The 18,262-nt window shown below is 43.4% G+C and overlaps 1 protein-coding gene across 1 annotated transcript; it reads right to left on the bottom strand.

Annotated features, from left to right (window-relative positions):
• Positions 1 to 1,650: 1,650 nt before the first annotated feature.
• Positions 1,651 to 17,826, bottom strand: slitrk6 (SLIT and NTRK-like family, member 6). The gene is made up of 2 exons (XM_069166375.1): positions 17,292 to 17,826; positions 1,651 to 5,875 (listed from the first exon to the last, which is right to left on the bottom strand). The coding sequence occupies exon 2, from the start codon at positions 5,858 to 5,860 to the stop codon at positions 3,320 to 3,322; it is 2,541 nt and encodes an 846-aa protein (XP_069022476.1). The 5' UTR covers positions 5,861 to 5,875; positions 17,292 to 17,826; the 3' UTR covers positions 1,651 to 3,319.
• Between the last annotated feature and the right edge of the window lie 436 nt (positions 17,827 to 18,262).

The following is an 18,262-nucleotide window of genomic DNA, read 5'->3' as shown; positions in this document are numbered from 1 at the left end:
TAATACATCATCTGCAGAACAAATGGGATACTCCACTAAGTTCCCTTTACTGCCTGTATCAATAGAGGAAACATAAAACACTAACATTTCAATCATAAGCGGTGTTATTTGGCATATGAAAAGCATTATTTGTTCATTTTCTGCTATCTGACCAGGAAGTCTATGTGGTTACATTTGAGATCACGAGATGTGATTCCTTGTCGGCCGTGACGCAAAACAAACATAGGCAGAGTTCAAAATGAATTGTAAACAGTCACAGCTGGTTGCTGGTGTGTTGTTGGAGCTCAGGTCGGCATCTGTTTGCCTCCCTGAGTCGAGCTTATGTGTGTAAGTAATGCATTTTATGTCTAACTTTCACTACTGGTTGCGCATTATGGTTTTTTTTTTCCGGTTTATTGTGAATTTCTGCAGCTGTTTCCACATAATTGCTCTCCATATGATGACGGTTAGTGCATCAGTGCGTGGACGACTATCTCTTTGCAGGATCTAAACATGAACATCCACAGTCATTAGAGGTAAGTCAGCTTATAGCGAACAAGAGGTGCTCAGCCCCTAATGTACCACCATTTTCATAATTGTTGTGCAAATTTATGCAGCGAAACCTCCTCACATCACCTACTCGATGGGAGGAACCTGTGACTAGAATATGAGGTCCTTAACATAATCTTGTTCTCAGGTGCACGGGAAAGTCAGGAGAAGAAAATGTGTATAATGTCGGGGAAAACGAGGCGAGGCAGCTCTACGTAACACACAAGTCTAAATCAAATGTTGCTATTTCAAAAGGTACAAAAACTTCTTGACAGGTGGACTGGTCGCTCTCACTCGAGTGAGCACAAATTACAGAAAACTCCGCACCACATATTCAATTTCTGAATCCCAGCTCGGGATTTTAGCTGATTAAACGGTTGCAACTACAACATTATAGCTGTCTGACATACGTTATATGCTGCATTACCCCTTCTTTGAGTTGTGGTTCTTTACTTCTGCAGTGCTGCTGCATGACGCTATCTCGATGAGCTTTACTTCATAAATGAATCCATTTATTTGAAGTTGGCCCCTGAAGTAAAGAATCTCTCTGAACACAGTTATGCTCTGCTAATGTCTCACCTTTGGAGGGGTGTATTGCTTATGAGTCTCACAGGATCAAGCTGCAGAAGATAATTTGTCTTCCCTGCTGTGTGTGTGCGCTGGTCGTTTGCCTCTTTGAGTTTGCCTACCTTAAAAAAAAAAAAAACGTGTGCGTGTATACAAATTGTATAAACGTGTATTTATTGATGTTCGCGGGGTATCCGGATGGGGAGGCGGGCGCTGCACGTCAGGCGGCAATCAAACCGCAAGGTTGCGCGTGTGTTCTTGCAAAAGGAACTTCAGATACATCAATTATGATGGAAAATGGAGGAATTAGAGAGGGTCCACTGTTTTCCCCGGAGAGAGAGAGAGAGAGAAAATGAAAGTCATGCAGAAAAGCATGGCTGGTGAAAACGCCTGCAGCCACTGTTGTGTGATTAAGGGCTATGTTTGAGCCTTCATGGGGGGGCTAAATTATTCACACAGCAGGGAAAGAACCAAACATTGTTTAAACAAGAACATCCATGCTCATATATATACATATATCTATATATATCTATATCTATATATATATATGCACTGTGGAGGGCTGATAACAGATTAAGAGAACACTTTTTTTTCTTTTTTTTTTTCAGCCTGGAAACCCGCTGTCACAATTAGTGGTGATACTGCACTGAAGAGGCAGGATGTATAAAGGTATACCTCTCTGCACATCAGTTAGCCATCAATTACTTTCTAACTTGTGTGTAATATTGCAATTCTTTATTTCCTGTTTCAGTTACAACTTCTGTTTATATTCTGTACAGCACTGAAGGCACACAAAAACCAAAAGATATCATGGAACAGAAGTATATACAAAATATACAGAATAAATAATTCAATCTAGTAGAAAAGCTACAGAGTGTGTGCTTACATGAACTGTTTCAAATCTGAACGAGTTTCCGAGAGTATCGACGTATGAGTGTGTTGTAATAAATCCTGAATGACGGCAATGTCCACATTGGATGTCAGTTGCCAACTGTCCATTGCTTTTTACTATGAAGTCCGTTGTCAGGTTGTCCGTGTGTGAAAACTGGAGCTTCGCTTTTGGATAAATGTCGCCCGTCAGTCACCAGTAATGTTCTAACGGGTCGATAAGCCCCGCCTCCAATCAGTTCTAAAACAGTTCGAGACTCTCACGATGCCAGCACGAGGAAGGAGCAATGCAGTTGAATGTGTTGTCAGACGCAAAAAGAGTGGCATCAAGCACAGCCTCACACACATACACACCCGCACAAGCGCACACTGAATGATCACGCACATTAGTGGCTCATTTCTTCTCCGAAATAATAAAAGAAAATATGAACAAAATGTTTCAGTAGGACTCTTGATTGTCATGCACCATCTAATGGCATTTGATTAGTGCAATGCATTTTTTTTTTTTTTTTTTTTTTACAAGATTACAGTTGTGTATATACTGTACTTGAAGTGCTCTATTTACTGATAAAGAGAAAAACAAAACATCTTTGTGAATATTATCAGCTTGTATAAAATAAATAAAGTTGCTGTGACTGCAGCTGTTGGATCAATGGAGTGACAGCGGGACAAGCGGTGGAGCCGCGCTCCCTATCACTGTTTTCCAATGTACAGTTGGCAAATTTGTGATGACTACGGCACAATGAGCATTGGGGGTTGCAGCGGTCCAGCTGGCTTATGTTGATAGAGGGTGTAATCAGGTCATACCCCGGGTCAGGATAGACTGATTAAACAGCAATTCTGGGTCGAGTGCTGATTGAAATTCACTAACTTCTTTCCAAACATCTGCTTTATCCGGTCAGGATATCGGGTTAGTGGGTTGGGGGGGGGGGGGGGGGGGGTCGGGGTGTGTGGGTGTGCTGCGTGGATCAATTCATTTGGCTGCAGTAACACCGTGGAAATGTAATCAATCGCAAAAAAAAAAAAAAAAAATAGCTAATTGAGTAGACTTGGAAGCCGGGGCTCCTCGACAGACTGTGACAGCTTCTTCGAGTCACATTTGGCCAAATATTTTACACCTTTCACCAGCTACATAACATGGCTGTCGACAGATGAAAGGTCACGGAAGGATAACCCAGATACATTCTGTGCTACAGTTCAACTTAAAGAGATGTGCCCGTAATATATATATATATATATATATTTGTTTTTTCACACTGTGGAAAGTACAAGAGGGCAAACAGGACAAGGCACTTGGTTCAAACATGATATATGAAGCTGTCTTTTCTCTTTGAGCTCAGTTAAATGCAGTTTGATGCTCCAGAACCTCCAAGTAGTCTGGCTCAGTATGCAGGTTAGCTTTAAGTTCAAAGTACTCATTCTTAGTTTGCTCCAGCATGACCTTGCGTGGTCTCGAGTACATTATCGCCTCCATTAGCTTTAACTCCTCCTGGTGTCCCGGCACCTGCATGTCCACAGCGGACTGGAGTTGCGGCATGTTTTTCCGAAGGTACTCCGTTATTCCGAGCTGCTGCAGCTCCTTCTCCCGCTCCAGAATGTTCCTGTACAAAGAGTTGGGGTTCCCGAGAGTGACGAACTCCGCCGGGCACTCTCCGGTCATGGGACGGAACTTGGAGCCAGGGTTCCCCGTGAGAGGGGAGGTGTTCTCCTTCTCCATGATACTCCGACAGACGTGGTGTTTGGTGCTGGGGTCGTCCAGGCTGTAATCCAAATCTGCGTCGTGCTCCTTGTGCTGGGAGCAGTAGGTGGGGTTGCGACAGATCTGCACGATGGGACTGTGGGACCTCTCCTCGTACAGAGAGGCCGACCCCGTCCTTTGCGTCAGAGTGTGGTGGGTAGTTTTCTGCCCGTACATGCTGTAATGCAGGTGAATGGGGGAGCTGCCGCTGGTGTTTTCTCTAGGTTGCTCTTCTGCTGATTTTCTCTTTGCCCTGCGGCGCCGGCGATGCACCACGAACACGACCAACCCGGCGGAGCAGAATATAATCATGAGGACGAAAACAAGAAGGCTTAAGATGAGCACAGAGAGCGGGATAGTGTCAGTGAGTGAGAGGAACAAATTCCTCTTGTCGCTGTCGGGCCCCAGTGTGGTCGTCACACTCTCCTCCCCACCTGGGGGAATAGGGTAGTAGGTCCCTAAACCGGGACAGAGCACGTCATGATGAAGGCTCCTTAGCTCAGTCTGCATCACTTTCTTTGGGGTGTGACACAAAATGGAGCCCACCACTGTGTCCTTCCTCAGTTTCTCCACCCATTGTTTGAGGCTGAGCAAGTCACAGCTGCAGTCCCATGGGTTGTCCTCTAAATAAATCTGCTCCAGCGAGATAAGTTGATCAAGCACGTTGCTCACTGGCAGGTGCATAAGCAGATTTTTCCTCAGGTTTAATTTGGTGAGGGGAACGTTGCGAAATATCTGCGCTGGAAGAGAGCTGAGCAGGTTGTTATTTAATGACAACAGCTTCAGGTTTGGCAGGGGATTAAATGTGCCTGGAGCAATCTCTTTGATAAGGTTGTATTCCAGATACAGGTATTCAAGGTTGTGGAGTCCCACAAACATCGTTGAGAAGAGTTTTTCGATTCTGTTGCCATTCAAATAGAGTTTTTTCAAACTGCTCAGGCTGAGGAAAGTTTCGTTATCGATGTAATCAATTCTGTTGTTCGCCAAGTTGAGTAATTCTAAAGTATCGTACGTGACAAAATCATACTTCAACAGTTTCTGAATCATATTTCCAGTCATGACTAGTTTAGTTGGGCTATGTTGAAGTATTCCGATATCTGAGATCTTTTGAATTCCCCGGTCCTGACAATGCATCAAAAAGCCAGCCACAGGGTGATTGTGACAGGAACAGTGCTCCACACAAGGACTGCCGGGAATGTGAGATGGTGTCGGCGCCCTGGCGTCATCTTTGGCGTTAATCAGCTTGGGAATCTGAGACACTTTCGATGAGGGAGTAACAACCATATCCAGTGACTTGGAGGGCTCCTCCAGGTTAATGTCGGCATGGGACGGGCAGAGGATGTCCCGCTTGACTTTAGCCAGAATGGTCCCCTTGAGGTGATGCGGAGTGCTGCAAACCACGTCCCCGATCGCCGACTGGGCCCTCATGTTCTCCATCCAGATTTTTAGATGTAAAATATCGCAGTCACAGACCCACTCGTTGTCCTCCAGGAGAAGTTCCATTATCCGTCCGATGTGCTCCAAAAAGCCCACATAAGGCAGTGTCTGGAGCTTGTTGCCGCGCAAGTCCAGGTGAGTGAGGGGCACAAACCGGAAAATGTTGTTGGGTAAAAACTCGATGGAATTATCATTGAGGATGAGGACCTTGAGGCGGATCAGTTTGTTGAAGGCCCCCGGTTCAATGACCCGGATAAAATTTGTGTCAGCTTGGAGAAACTCTAAATTCACCAGGCCCTGAAAAGTGTCCTCTTTCAGAGTGACAAGGAAATTGCTATTTATGTGGAGTTTTTTCAGGGACCCGAGAGTGCTGAAGACCCCGGGCTCCAGCTCTTGTATGCTATTACCCCCAATGTGCAGCGAAAGGGCATTCTTAAGCCCTTCCATTTCCTCGGCACGCAGCTCGACCAAGTCATTCTTGTAAAGGTTCAGGTGGAAGGGTACACCTGACGGGACTTTGATTTGGGAGATTTTGCTGATGTTTCTCTGCTCGCAGTTAAGATGAAGGATGCCATCTTTCCCCTCGCAGGAGCACAAGGAGTCACAAGATTCACTAATAGAGGATGATGCCTCTGAGGGATGGATATCTTGGGATCGGGCCGCGGTGAGGAACAAGCCGATGAAAATGATACGGGCCAGCATTTCGGTCTGAGGTATCTGTGGAGAAAGGACAGAAGCGTGGGCAGAGGGAGGAGGGGAGAAAAAAAGAAAAGGCATTAACTTGTTTTAGTTCAAATGCATCGTGCTAAACACAGACTCTATTATTCTAGATGACGCAATCCCAGTGATTCAAATGTCACACAAGTTTCATGTGTTAAAATACACCAACTTTGGTTGTTGTACGTGTAAAAGTGTAATAGTGTAAAATGTCATTCATGAGTGCATTACATGCATGAAGAGAAGACACTCATCTTAGATGAAAGTGGAGTGTCCAATTGTCTTTAAATAGTGAAAATGCATGAAAAATATATAGCTTATATATAATAAATATAGCTTCATGCCCACCATTCTACAAACCTTATATTCTGTGGAAATAGTACTGTTTTAAATACATCCTCGCAAAGCTATCAGTCAGATGTGCTCTTTTGATTTATCCCTGTGTGGCACTTCTTTAATCTATGTTGTATTGTGTCCTATGTAGCAGCTAATGGGAATCCTGATTATCCATACAAAGCGTCTTTTTACTCAGATTCCTACTGTCCATCTGGACACTACATTTTACCAATTCGTAAATACATTTCACAGGGCGAGCAATACGAATAAGTAAGAGCGTCTTCTTCCAGTGACTCACAGCGGGATAATGGTACTTTTTTTTTTTTTTTAAATGGCTCTCGTTTGACTGATTTCTCTTGGCTTCATATGCAGACTCATGTGAACAAAAGAGTGAGTCATGCAAATGCAGAAGTCAGTTCAGTCCATGTCAAAGTAACATTTATAACAGGCATTTAACATAAAGGACTGAAAAGCTATGTCTTCACTGTGAAACCAGCCCACGAGAGTGAACTGAAAGTGAACCAATCATAAACCGAGCATATATTCATCAGTCTCATCTCTTACACTGGTAATCTGCTTATGTTTTTCTACTGAACCAAAGGATCTGGTAGCAGCATTGTCCAACCCGGCTCCAAAGAAGATAATTCCGACTCCACTGGAAGCAGAAATTAGGTTGAACGACAAGTGAAACGCCTATCTGTGATTTTAATGATGAGCAGCCTCGGCACCACATCGAGATCCATTACATTAACTTGACTAAAATCACAGTGGATCAAAGGCTGGATCTCTCTCGGGGGGGGGAACTGGTTGGAGAAGTGTAGGCATTTTTCCGAGATCAAGGATCATCTCGATATTTGACGTTATCGCACACGATTCTTCAAAGAGGTGAGATGTGGGAAGATGACAGCTGTTCTTGTTAACCATCCGCATCTGGAAGGCTTCATTTGAGCAAGACTGGGCAAGTCTAGTTCAGCCAATACGGCCCGTGTTAGTCAGAGACTGAAACCTCTGACTCATAATCCTTCTATAAATGGTATCTGATTCTCTTTTGACATACATATAAACAATACTTTCTCCCTATTGAAAGTCATTGAGATGTGGGGCACTTTGTCTGGGGGTGTTTGGACACGAGTGTGCCTTAAAAATCAGGTAGTGTGGCACAAAATGTGTGTTGGAATATGACCGGAGATCAAACAGTGTCCATCTAAATTATGTCACTCGACACCAATGTATATATTAATGCATTTGCTGGCTATAGACAGATGAGTGGTGGAGCGAAGTCGCATGAAATTCTGACTAGCCCACATCTCCACATGCGCGTTACCTGAGGAGACAACACAACCTTTGAGATAAGATCGCCGCTCCACATTTAGTTTTCAGAAGCATTCTCTGAAGTTAGAACTTAACTCTAACCTTCTCGTTCTCTTTTTGACTCTTTTAATGTCCCTCGAAGCGTATTTTTGTTTTTGTGCCGTCGGGTAAACTCGAAATTGATGAAAAGCGAGGCAACACTATCTTCAGCATCTGTAAGGCATTCAGGCATACACCCTGAGGTCACTGTAAACATTCCTGTCACAACTGATGCACTCACACTCCTCACACCACAGAAAAAATATTACAGAAAATTCAACTGAATATGAAACGCTAATCATTACATGAATAAAATAATCTTGAACTCACTTCTCTGACCAAAATAAAATAAATAAATCACGATAAATATCGTAGACAATCTACCTACAGAGAGAAGTAAAAGTTCAAAGTAAGTGCACTAATCATGTCTCGGCCCCTCCCTTACTAATTTCTCCAGGGGATTACTATAACATCAGACAGAAAACACCAGAAAAATGTGTTGCATGTCGTTGCCTCCAGGGACATCTGGTGCTGAGTCGGCCTGCACAGCGGTACAACAACAATAGGGAGACCTGCCACTGAAAAATCTCTCAGAATGACAAGTAACTCATGTGGATCATTTACAAAAACTGGTATTTGCATACACAAAATAGGTGTAAGCACATGAAGATGATCTCAAATATATAAAAGGTGATAAAAAAAAAAAAAAAAAAAGTCACGTTAACAGAACTTGGAACAGGCTTGGACATCACATTTGTGAAGTCTTTCAAACATCACAGCAAGATACGAAATTGTTATTTTCACCCAACAAACGAAATCAGGATATGTCACTCTCTCTGAGATCCATCTATTTATCAGTGAAAAATAATATGTGGTAAAATATGATGACACATCTAATTTGTCAAACCTGTCACACATGTATTGTGTGGACAGTGATAACATGGCTGTTTTCTTTTCGGAAATTATCGCTTGCAGAGGAGACTGGTGGCGGTCATGGTACCCGAGGCACTCACCTTTGTGAACCTGATTGCTTGTCGGACCATATGAAACGACAAAAACAAAAAACAAAAAAAACTATTAAGAGATGTTTATCGCATACTGCATGACAACACTGCAGTGAGCTGATACGGAGAGGCAAAAGCCTGATGCACTCTTTCTTCTGTATTTCAAACAGACTTCTCTAACTGATCCATTTTTCAGGCAATCAATGTTGCATGGAACTCAGCGTGAAGGGCGCGGCGAGATGAAACACTCTTCCGGTGCCCGTCTTCCGCTGCACTCTCTTTTACAGATTCAAATGTGCAACTCTTGCCGTTCAGACAATTCAATTAGAGATCCACTGAGGCCCTATGAGATCTCTCCTCATGCATGTGAGTGAGGCCAACTCATCCTCCGACATCAAATGACATGAGAATAAAAAAAAATTTAAAAAAAAGAGGTGCGCGGAGCTGAGGAGGGCAGGACAGCGAAGGGGAAAGGGAAGAAAAAAAATGCGATGATGGAGTATTCATCACACATTGAGCCCCTCGACGGCAACATACACACTCGGCTTTGTCCACAACAAACCCAGGAAAAGAAAGCGCTGTATTTGGGTCCGTTGTGAGTTGTATTATTCCAGTGCAGTGAAGAGCTCCATAATATCATGGAACACCCATCAGCTTGAGTCCAATGCCACATCGTCATGTCACAGTAACAAGGCCTCCTCTATGTTATTCTAGCCAACACTCCCAACACCCAGACAAGTCATGAATACACATGTTCATATGCCTCAGAGACACACTGCTCGAAAGAATATGGCTCATTCTTCCGCAGTCACTCATGATCAATGCACTCAATTTACTTCCAGGAAGATGATATTTACAGCCAATTGAATCGGCTGTCGAACATCACATGAACGAGATGGACAACAGATGAGGCTGCGCAGAACTGTTGTGTTCGACTTCAAGTTCACTCTCGGGTCAGAGGTGAGGCTCAGCTACAAGTTCTGCAGATATCAATAATTCAGTGTTTTCGGGAAGGTAAGCAAACATCGAGACAGGAAGTTTGGTTGCACCGCCCGCGCGACTGAAATCACCTCGCGTGCTTACCATTCCTACATGATTTCGTTTTCTCTCCTTCCTCGGCTGTCTACCTGCGTACCACCGACCGGCTTAATTAGGCATGATACACTGGGCTAACTGTCACGACTTGTCAGTGTAGTGTGAATAAGCAGCGGAGCTACAGAAACCCTTGCTGATGAACTCGGCAAACACATCGTGCTTCCCGTCTATTCTGTTTTCGACACGATTGGTCAAAACGTGGAGTTTTAAAGTTGCATTTACACTGAGCGTGCCGTCTTTACCGAGGAACCACTATGCCCTTGCTTTCTAAGGATGTTGCACGCTTCGTGGACCTGGTGGTCACAGCACTGCAATACCACTTTTTTTTATTTTTTATCAACTATTCATTTGTCACAGTTTGCAGTGAATGGACACGCATACGTAATATGTAGACACAATAACACAACACAAACCTGGATGGCGCTGTACCGAGTAACGCGCACGTCATCCAGTTGACAGTTTTGAATATTATTTTTAGATAATATGAACGCAGCTACAGTCGTGTTCTGTCCCCGTCTCTGTCAAAGGAAGTAAAGCATGCCAGAGACACAAATAGCCCATAAGGCAGGAGCCTAATTCCTTTTTTTCTGTAGCATGAGGCAACTTGATGTATAAGTATGAAAGGCTTGTTATCCCTAGTGGCACCCGACAGTTCGAGCCTTTCTCCCAACTCCGTTAAGACTGACACAAGTCACTCCACAAGCACATTGTGGAGATGTCTTGTGGATATTGCATAATATTTGTGGGCTGTTAACTTGTTAACAACAACAACAACAACAAAAAGCTTCACAGTCACCTCAGGTCTGAACACTTTATGACCTCGGTTCTCATTGCTAGGCTACCTGCAGTCATGGTGATTAATGGATCTCGACAACAAGGAGGTTGCAAGAGTACATTTTAATTCAGTGAGGTCTGCGGTTCCCTGACTGAACCGCATAAATAATGTTGGTGTTTTATAAGCATGTATAAAAGCGAAAATGTAACTGTAATCTGGAGTAACATAACACGGATCAAATACCATGAGCAGGGAGATTTTTTTTTTTGTATGTGTTAGGTTTCTATACCCAATATATTTGTTTTAGCAAACTCGCATGCTTTTAACTGTTAAATCAAACCGCGCATTCTCCACTTGGAAGCTGTAGCAACCCACGGCTCCTCCGCCGACTTCTCCCCGTTCTAAAGCAAAGATCTGTTTGGCTGTGTTGGAAGCACACCTCCCTAGTGATCAGGGGAATCGAAGCTTGTGCTCTGCCGGCTGCTGCAAGGATTGCATCTTCAGAAACATCATCCGTGATCAGCTGTGTGCTTCTTCTCGTGTCGTGCAGTGCTCCAAGCAGCTGGCAGCTGATCACACGGCAACGCATAAGCAGAGGGGCATGACACACCGATAGAAACCTCACACATCCGTGCGACCACAAACCCATGCAACTGTACGGCTCCACTTATTCGCTACCTTGTGTGCTTGCGTTCCTCATTTGCCCGTTCTCTGCTGGTGGGCTTTCATTTCTGATCGAGAACATATGCACGATAGAACTAATAATAGAAGCACAAAGGATGCGTGGGGAGCGGAGGGGGGGAAAGGAAGAAGGGGTGTGGGTGGTGGGGAGGAGGGGGGGGGCGGTTCGGCTCCCTTGGCAAGCGTGATTTAGCAGGCTTGCATTTCAAATGGTCTGTTTAACTAATGCGCAGTAATTAGTTCTCCAGAAATGAGCAGGCGGATTACACCAGTGTAGAGTGGCATCAAGGTATGTTTTGTAAGGAGACCCATCTGCACCAAACAGATGTATATATATATATTTTTGTCTCTGTGTACTTTACTGTGCCTTTAAAAAGGGACAGTTTCTGTTCAGGAGTGACTCACCAGCAGGTCTGGCAACCTGGAAATAAATTGGTTCAGAATACTCAATTCAGAGGCAGCTGTGTCTGGAAAGTCTGGTTAAAAATATATAGAATCTAGTACTAATACAGAAAGGACTTCTGAAAAGTTGAGTTTATTAGTTGTTGAGAAATATACAGCTAGTAATTTCATGCCTCATCTAAAATTAAGATGTTTTACATAGTCATACGTTTCAGTCTTTATCTGTTCTCATCTGTTTCAATTGCCCATTTAAAAAGAAGTACCCAACCCTTCGCTAAAAGGCCACAGGGTAATGGTAATGACAGTCTTATGATTCACTCCATAAATAGCTGTAGATCTGCTATCTGATACTGAAACTTCAGTCTCCAAGGAGCCACATGTTATAGGTAGACAGACCTGCTTACTGAGGATCAAACAAAGAAAAAGGGCACCACCTAGAACACCATGTCGTACCAGTGCGACAGGACGGATAGGTTAATGACACCGGGTTCCCACTCTCAGTCAAATGTCAAATTCCCTGACTTTCACTGACTAAATAGCTGAAATTCCACGACCTGCAATGAACAGAAAACAGGCTACTGTTGTGCTGAGCAAACAAGAAACAACAATGTTTCTGTTAAAAAAAAAAAAAAAAAAAAAAAAGGGCTGAAAAATGCACCTGTTTGCGAGGATATTGAAAATAGTTAAATACATGTCAAAATACTGGTTGCGGATGCAAAGAATTCATCTGACAATAACCGCAAATAGCTGGCAGTCTGATGAGCTACATTTTCAATTTCTGTCAAACATACACGTCGACAATAACTAGCTCACGTTTTCAGCTGCAAACATGGAAAATATTACACTTCGATAAATGGCAACTCAAATTTCAACGTGCAAACAAAATTCCCTGATATTCCATGACTTGGCCCCAACTGACTTCATTTTGCTTTGAAATAGCAAAGGAAACTAGAAAAGAAGTAATGTTGGCTATCTGAAAAAAAAATATGAGTTGTTGCATCAACATAAATGTCTACTGTTGTCTAAATACTCGTATCACCTTCTAATACAACTACAAATACATGAAATTAGAGCCACACATACTAAATACAACTCAAGTACATCTCTCACGTGGCATATTACATATTGTGGCATCCTAACTGTACTGTACTGTATGCTTACAATTCTTCAACAGAGCTCTTCTGAGTTTACTAATTGGACTAAGTAGATAATAAAGTCATAAGCATTTTTTTTTTTTATAACCACATCTGCGAGTGGCTGTAATCATTAGTAACAGCTGAACGGTGTCTCGTGAAGTGATAGTTCATCAAAAAGGCGACTAAAAAAAAACAAAAAAACAACACACTTTTGAAAAGTTCTGCGTGGCATCTGTAATTGCACTGCCAACATTGACGATGATTACTGTCCAAAGTGACTGCACATTTTATACAAGGAGGTGCGCATGCTAAGCCCACGCCTGTTCATGACAAAAATGGAAAAGATCAAATAAATACACACAGCAATGGCGCCCCGGCTTTAAGCCCTGTGGATTAGCTTTCAGCAAACCAAGCAAAAACATACCCAAATTTCCCCCTCGGCTCTTGTGTTCCAGAGAGAAAGTAATAACAGGACAGAAGATTAGTACAAAGTCACAGACTATCTCTTACTGTTTGGGAAACGTGCATTGGCAAGTTTTACCTCTGACAGAAAATCACTGGTTGGATCATGTATACCTCCTATCCCACCTCTCTCTCTCTCGTTTTCTCTCTCATGCGGCCGAATTTATTCACTAGGCACTTCCATAATTCATTCCTGTGTCATACTGGGGATCAGTATGAGTTGCTTTATGATGCAGAGCCAGTAAAACCAAAAACTCCCCCCTATTGGACACTTCGGAGCAGACTGATGCGCATTTGTGCCTGAAGGAAATCCAGAGGAAGGCTGATGGAAATAACAAGACTCATTGGAAAAGGCAGAGCTTCTGGACTGATGAGTGGGAAACATGTGAACAGAGGACTCGAACACAGCTCCATTCAGAAGATAAAAATACTGAGCTAGACTGATAGATAGAAGGCTAAAAAAAAAAAATGGGTATATTTTTACATGAAAGTCTCGCCTGGACACCTTCGACAGCAATTCTAATTCAAATTTAGCTCAAGGTGGCTTGTTTTCTGCATGTACCGTTTCTTATTTTTTTTTTTTTTTTCTTAGATCAGGTACTGTGGCTGAGTTAATTGAGTGTCTGATGACTTAACAACTACAGAGACTTGAGCTGACCTGCACCGTCCGACTGAACAAGACCTTTCAAGACCAATTAAGTAGGAATGCCACAGCGGGCAGTTGCAGAGGCTGGACAGCATCCTAAGATCTTGTTCAAACCTGTTATGAGAACACAGAAAACTCCAAAGTCAAATAAAAAAAATTTAAAAAAAAAGAAGCCTGAACGCCACCCTTAAGTCCGTATTTGTACTCGGGAGTCAGATAAAATGCCTCGAATCGTAACAGAAACGGGAGATTAAATGCATTTACAGACAACACGGCTTGTGTACTGTGCGGCTGGCATAAGAGATGTGTGCATATCACACGTGACACCGGTGCAACAGAAGGGAGTGTTGCATTTCAAACAAAAGCAGCGGGGTGTTTATTGTCCTAAATAATCTGCTCACTGAGCATTTCATCAGAATGCTAACCACGGCCCGTCGTACTTGAGCGACTTCCCGAGCAGCAGGTTTTTCAATATTCATAAAGCATTCAGCTGGATGGATGGATAGATAGATAAGGTAGGAGCCTCAACACCTGTCATGAATGAATGTTTTAAAAACAAAAAACAGACAGAACCATGGAAAATGTGCCTTTAAAGCATTAACCAGTAGCAAATCTACAAAGTTCCCAAATCGATGGTGCTGAAAATGGTTTTAAGAGCTGTTCCAACATTTGGACTGAAGCTCCTAATATTTTTTTTTTAAGTAAGGAACACCAGTGCTCCTCTCGTGGAGAAAACAAAGTGAGGAGCCCTGGGACAACTCTATTGACTCGCCAGGCTCCAATAAGACATCCACTGGCCTGAAGCTCCCACCTTTTATATTCCTCTTGACAGAGAGTTTTATAGCAAGACCTCGCGAAAGAAGCTATTTTCCTCCAGGTGGTTGAGACAACAGCAATTCAACGAAGGAGTGGCTGGGCTCAGGCGGGCGACAGCTCATTTAAATGACACAGAATGCCTTGTCTGACTGTAAGAAGAACTGTAACAGGATACAAAAAGTCCTACCTGCTAATTATTCCAAGTTACACAGCAAGACGTGAAGCAGAAAATACCAAGAACCTGGCTAACGGCAGGGGGGAGTCGTCTTTCTTTCCTCCTTGTATCCCGACTCCCTTGGAGGTCACCGACCAACGGTTGCGTGCATCTACTTATACTTAAAGTCAGGCTGCCTCTCGCTCGGGGAAGGGGGTGGGGGGGCTGAAACAGAGAATGAGAAGGGGGACTGGGACATAGAGAATCGCGAGATAGTGAGGCTTGTTGCGTCCAGCTAGGGGTTGTTTCATTTCAGCCTGACATGGTATAGCAGATTAGAGGCCTCCCCTTGCACTCTATTGCTTTGGCGTGCGCGCGTCAGCGTGCGTGCGTGTGCGTGTGTGTGTGTGTGTGCGTGTGTGTGTGTGTGTGTGTGCGTTCCCCCCAGCCTTGTTTGCGGACAGCGCACTCGCCCTGACCGTCTATCAACTTCCCTGAGCGCCCTGCAGCGTTCCCAGGCACCAATTACGGCGGGACTTGTCCCTTCTCCCCGCGCATTGGAAGTGATGTGGCTTGCCCTGCAGGGTCGACACCACCACTACACCCACATATCTGCAGAGATCCTTGCCAGCGCCCGCGGCCCTCCACCGCAATCCCGGAGAAATGATAATTATGACATCCGCCCACTCAAGAGGCAATAGATAGTTCAACTCTCCTGCCCCTTGTTCCAGCCCTTTCTTTCTTTTTGACTGATTCAATATTCTGTGGGCTCGTGCTGCCTACCTCCTCCGTGTCTTCGAGAAGCAGGAGGCACTCCGATATATCTGCAGGATTTCTCTGTCTGAAAATAGCGTGCATTAGTAAACTTTCACATTTCCGCCTCCCCCTGACCTGCAGCTCTATCCCTGAGCTGATGGGCTGAATGTGCACACAGCTCACACACCTTGCCAGGCCTAATTTTCCTTTGGCTACTTTACACATGAAAACACCTATTCAAACACATATCTGGGTGTCCCCTAATGAAAACGGTTTGTTCAGTGGGGGATTGACCAGGACTGCGTCGCCTGATATCCACGTGTAAACAGCAGATCACTTTTTTTTTGGGAGCCACAATTCCCTGTGGATGGGTGATTATTGGAGCCACTGGTCCTACAAAGCAGGAGAAAAAAAATAAATAAAAAAAAATAGCCTGGTGCCAATCCTTGTGAATGCAAATGGTGACACAGATCTTTCAACAAAAAGATTACTGGAAGAGCAGCATCAAAATAAACCAAAAAAAAAAAATCATCCTGAGCTTTGAATAATTTGTTAAACTGGCCCACATAGATTCTTCAAAAACCACCAATCAATAATGAATATGAAATGATATAGGCACATGGGGTTAAAGCAGTTTATACATGCATGGTATGCAGTGCTTACCACCACACCATATGATTATTAGCCATTGATTCAAGCAACAAATTTGGACCCAGACTCAATTATGCAATTCCTGAATTTGAAGCTGATTAGACCCTACTTTCCTCATTAACTTGCCCTTGAATAAAACTCAAACCTCTAATTGAGAACATAGAAAATAAAAATAAAAAGTAGCCCTATAGGACAAAGTACTACCTGATTCAATTAGGAATAATTGGGAGTTCACGTTTATCTAATCAGCCGTGATGTACCGTGGAGCCAGGAATGGCAGCAGTACTGTACAGCACTTAATGAGGGCGACTGGAGCAGAGAAATGACGCCTCCCGATTGGCTGAGCTGAGAGGAGTCACGACGCAGTCTCAATTAAAACACACCTGTGACCTGGGATTATAAATATTCAAAAGCCACAGCTATATTTAACCAACGCCAGAGAAAGAGGAAACTGATAAATGAAGGATCTATTCTCATGCAGAGCTCGAGTATAATTTTACTGGGAGAAAAAAAACAAAACAAAGATTTAAAGCAAAGTTCAATTTTTTTTTTTTTGAACTTGTTTTTATGGTAATAGGAGGCAGCGTGTAGGCACACCAGTCAGGATTACCATACGGCGCCGTAGGATACAGGAGCTGCGTGTGGCAGAGAGCCAGGTGTGCTCGAGGTAATGGAGCCCCCCCCCCCCAGGAAAACTCACTGGTCCTTCTCTGTCAAGTCCGACCACTTTTTTTTTAATTTTTTTTTTATAGCTCCTTATCTCCTCATAAACACATGTAAATACATCGGCCCTGTCTTTTCTGTTAATTTATCGCCAATTGCATTTTGTACGAGTGCACCTTTTTTTTTTTTTTTTTTTTTTTTTTTTTTTTAAGGGGGGGGGGGGGGTAAAGGTGGAGGTGTGAACTGTACTGTAACATACTTTAGCGAGTTAGAACCTGTCCGTAATGGACAGTTTGGATTCCTTATCACTTAGGCTGTTGGGGAAAAAAAGAAAAAAAAAGAAGCAGAATAAAGTCCCCATAAAGCCCCATCTGGTCGGGAAAAAAAAAGTAATTATTAAATCATAAAGCATATTACAGTGCGTTTTTTTTTTTTTTTTTTTAAACATATACACATACATTCTTACAGACTCTGCCTCATATGTCTTACCGGCTAAAACTGAAGATAAAAGAGGAAGCCAGGTCCAAATTTCACCGTGTTCGGTCCATCGGTAAAATGCGGTGGAACCGACGCATCGGAGAGATAAGAGGGGAAGCAGTTTCTCTCAGGTCCACCACGCTCCTTAAACAAACCAGAACAAAAAAAGGAAGAAAAAAAAAAAAAAAAACTTCACAGGATCCGTCAATCCCCTTGCTTCCACAGTCTTCCCCCCCCCCAGCTGTCACCGCACTAATTATCCCGACGCACTAAGTCGGTGGTCGCGTTGAAGGTTTTCCGCTCCGGGTCCCGGGATGAGCGCAAGCCAGCCTCCCCACAATTAATTCTGACTTAAGTTGCGGGTTCGAGGCAAACACAACACAAAAACAAACAAGTGTTGGGATTGAAACGAGGCTATTCTTTCATTTTTTTTGTGTTTTTTTTGTTGTTGTTGCACAGCCCACTTCAAATCACGAAAGCGAGCACGGTGCCCTGCTCCTGCGCCGCGCCGCGCGCTCTGTGTAGTTAACCCAAATCTGCGATATATTGGAGTTGCTCGGTCATTTGCATGCCGTGGAGGGGAGACTACATTGGAAGGAAAGCGGCGTCAAGCCTCCTGCAATACACATCAGGAGATCTGGAAGGAGACTTTCAGAATAAAAGCCCGGGGCTACAGCTTTCGATAGATTTTTATTTTTATTTTTTTGGTTCGCACGCGTATTTTTACGCAATTCCTGCGCAAAACATACAACATTATTTGAACCATAATCAACCAATTATAACACGTTCTGCATTTCATTGTGGAGCTGTTCCATCACTCTCCTACAGCTCTTTTATCAGATTTTATTTACAAGGAAAAATCATGCAATTTCCGGTATTTTTCATTCAGACTGGGAAGCTCTGTAGCAGTTTTACGAAGCTCCTCCTCTTGGAGATTCTTACAATATATGGAGGAGACAAAAAAATCGTCATCTAATGGGTAT

This window comes from Embiotoca jacksoni, unplaced genomic scaffold (assembly GCF_022577435.1).
Source record: "Embiotoca jacksoni isolate LCO1_2020_lvr unplaced genomic scaffold, fEmbJac1.0.p SCAF_38, whole genome shotgun sequence".
Taxonomy (NCBI): Eukaryota; Metazoa; Chordata; class Actinopteri; family Embiotocidae; genus Embiotoca; species Embiotoca jacksoni.
The sequence above is the reverse complement of the archived record's forward strand: the minus strand, read 5'-3'. Positions and strand labels throughout refer to the sequence as shown.

What these genes read in the sequence shown, in the direction of transcription:
- slitrk6 (XM_069166375.1), bottom strand. Translation starts at nt 5,860, where the DNA reads ATGCTGGCCCGTATCATTTTCATCGGCTTGTTCCTCACCGCGGCCCGA.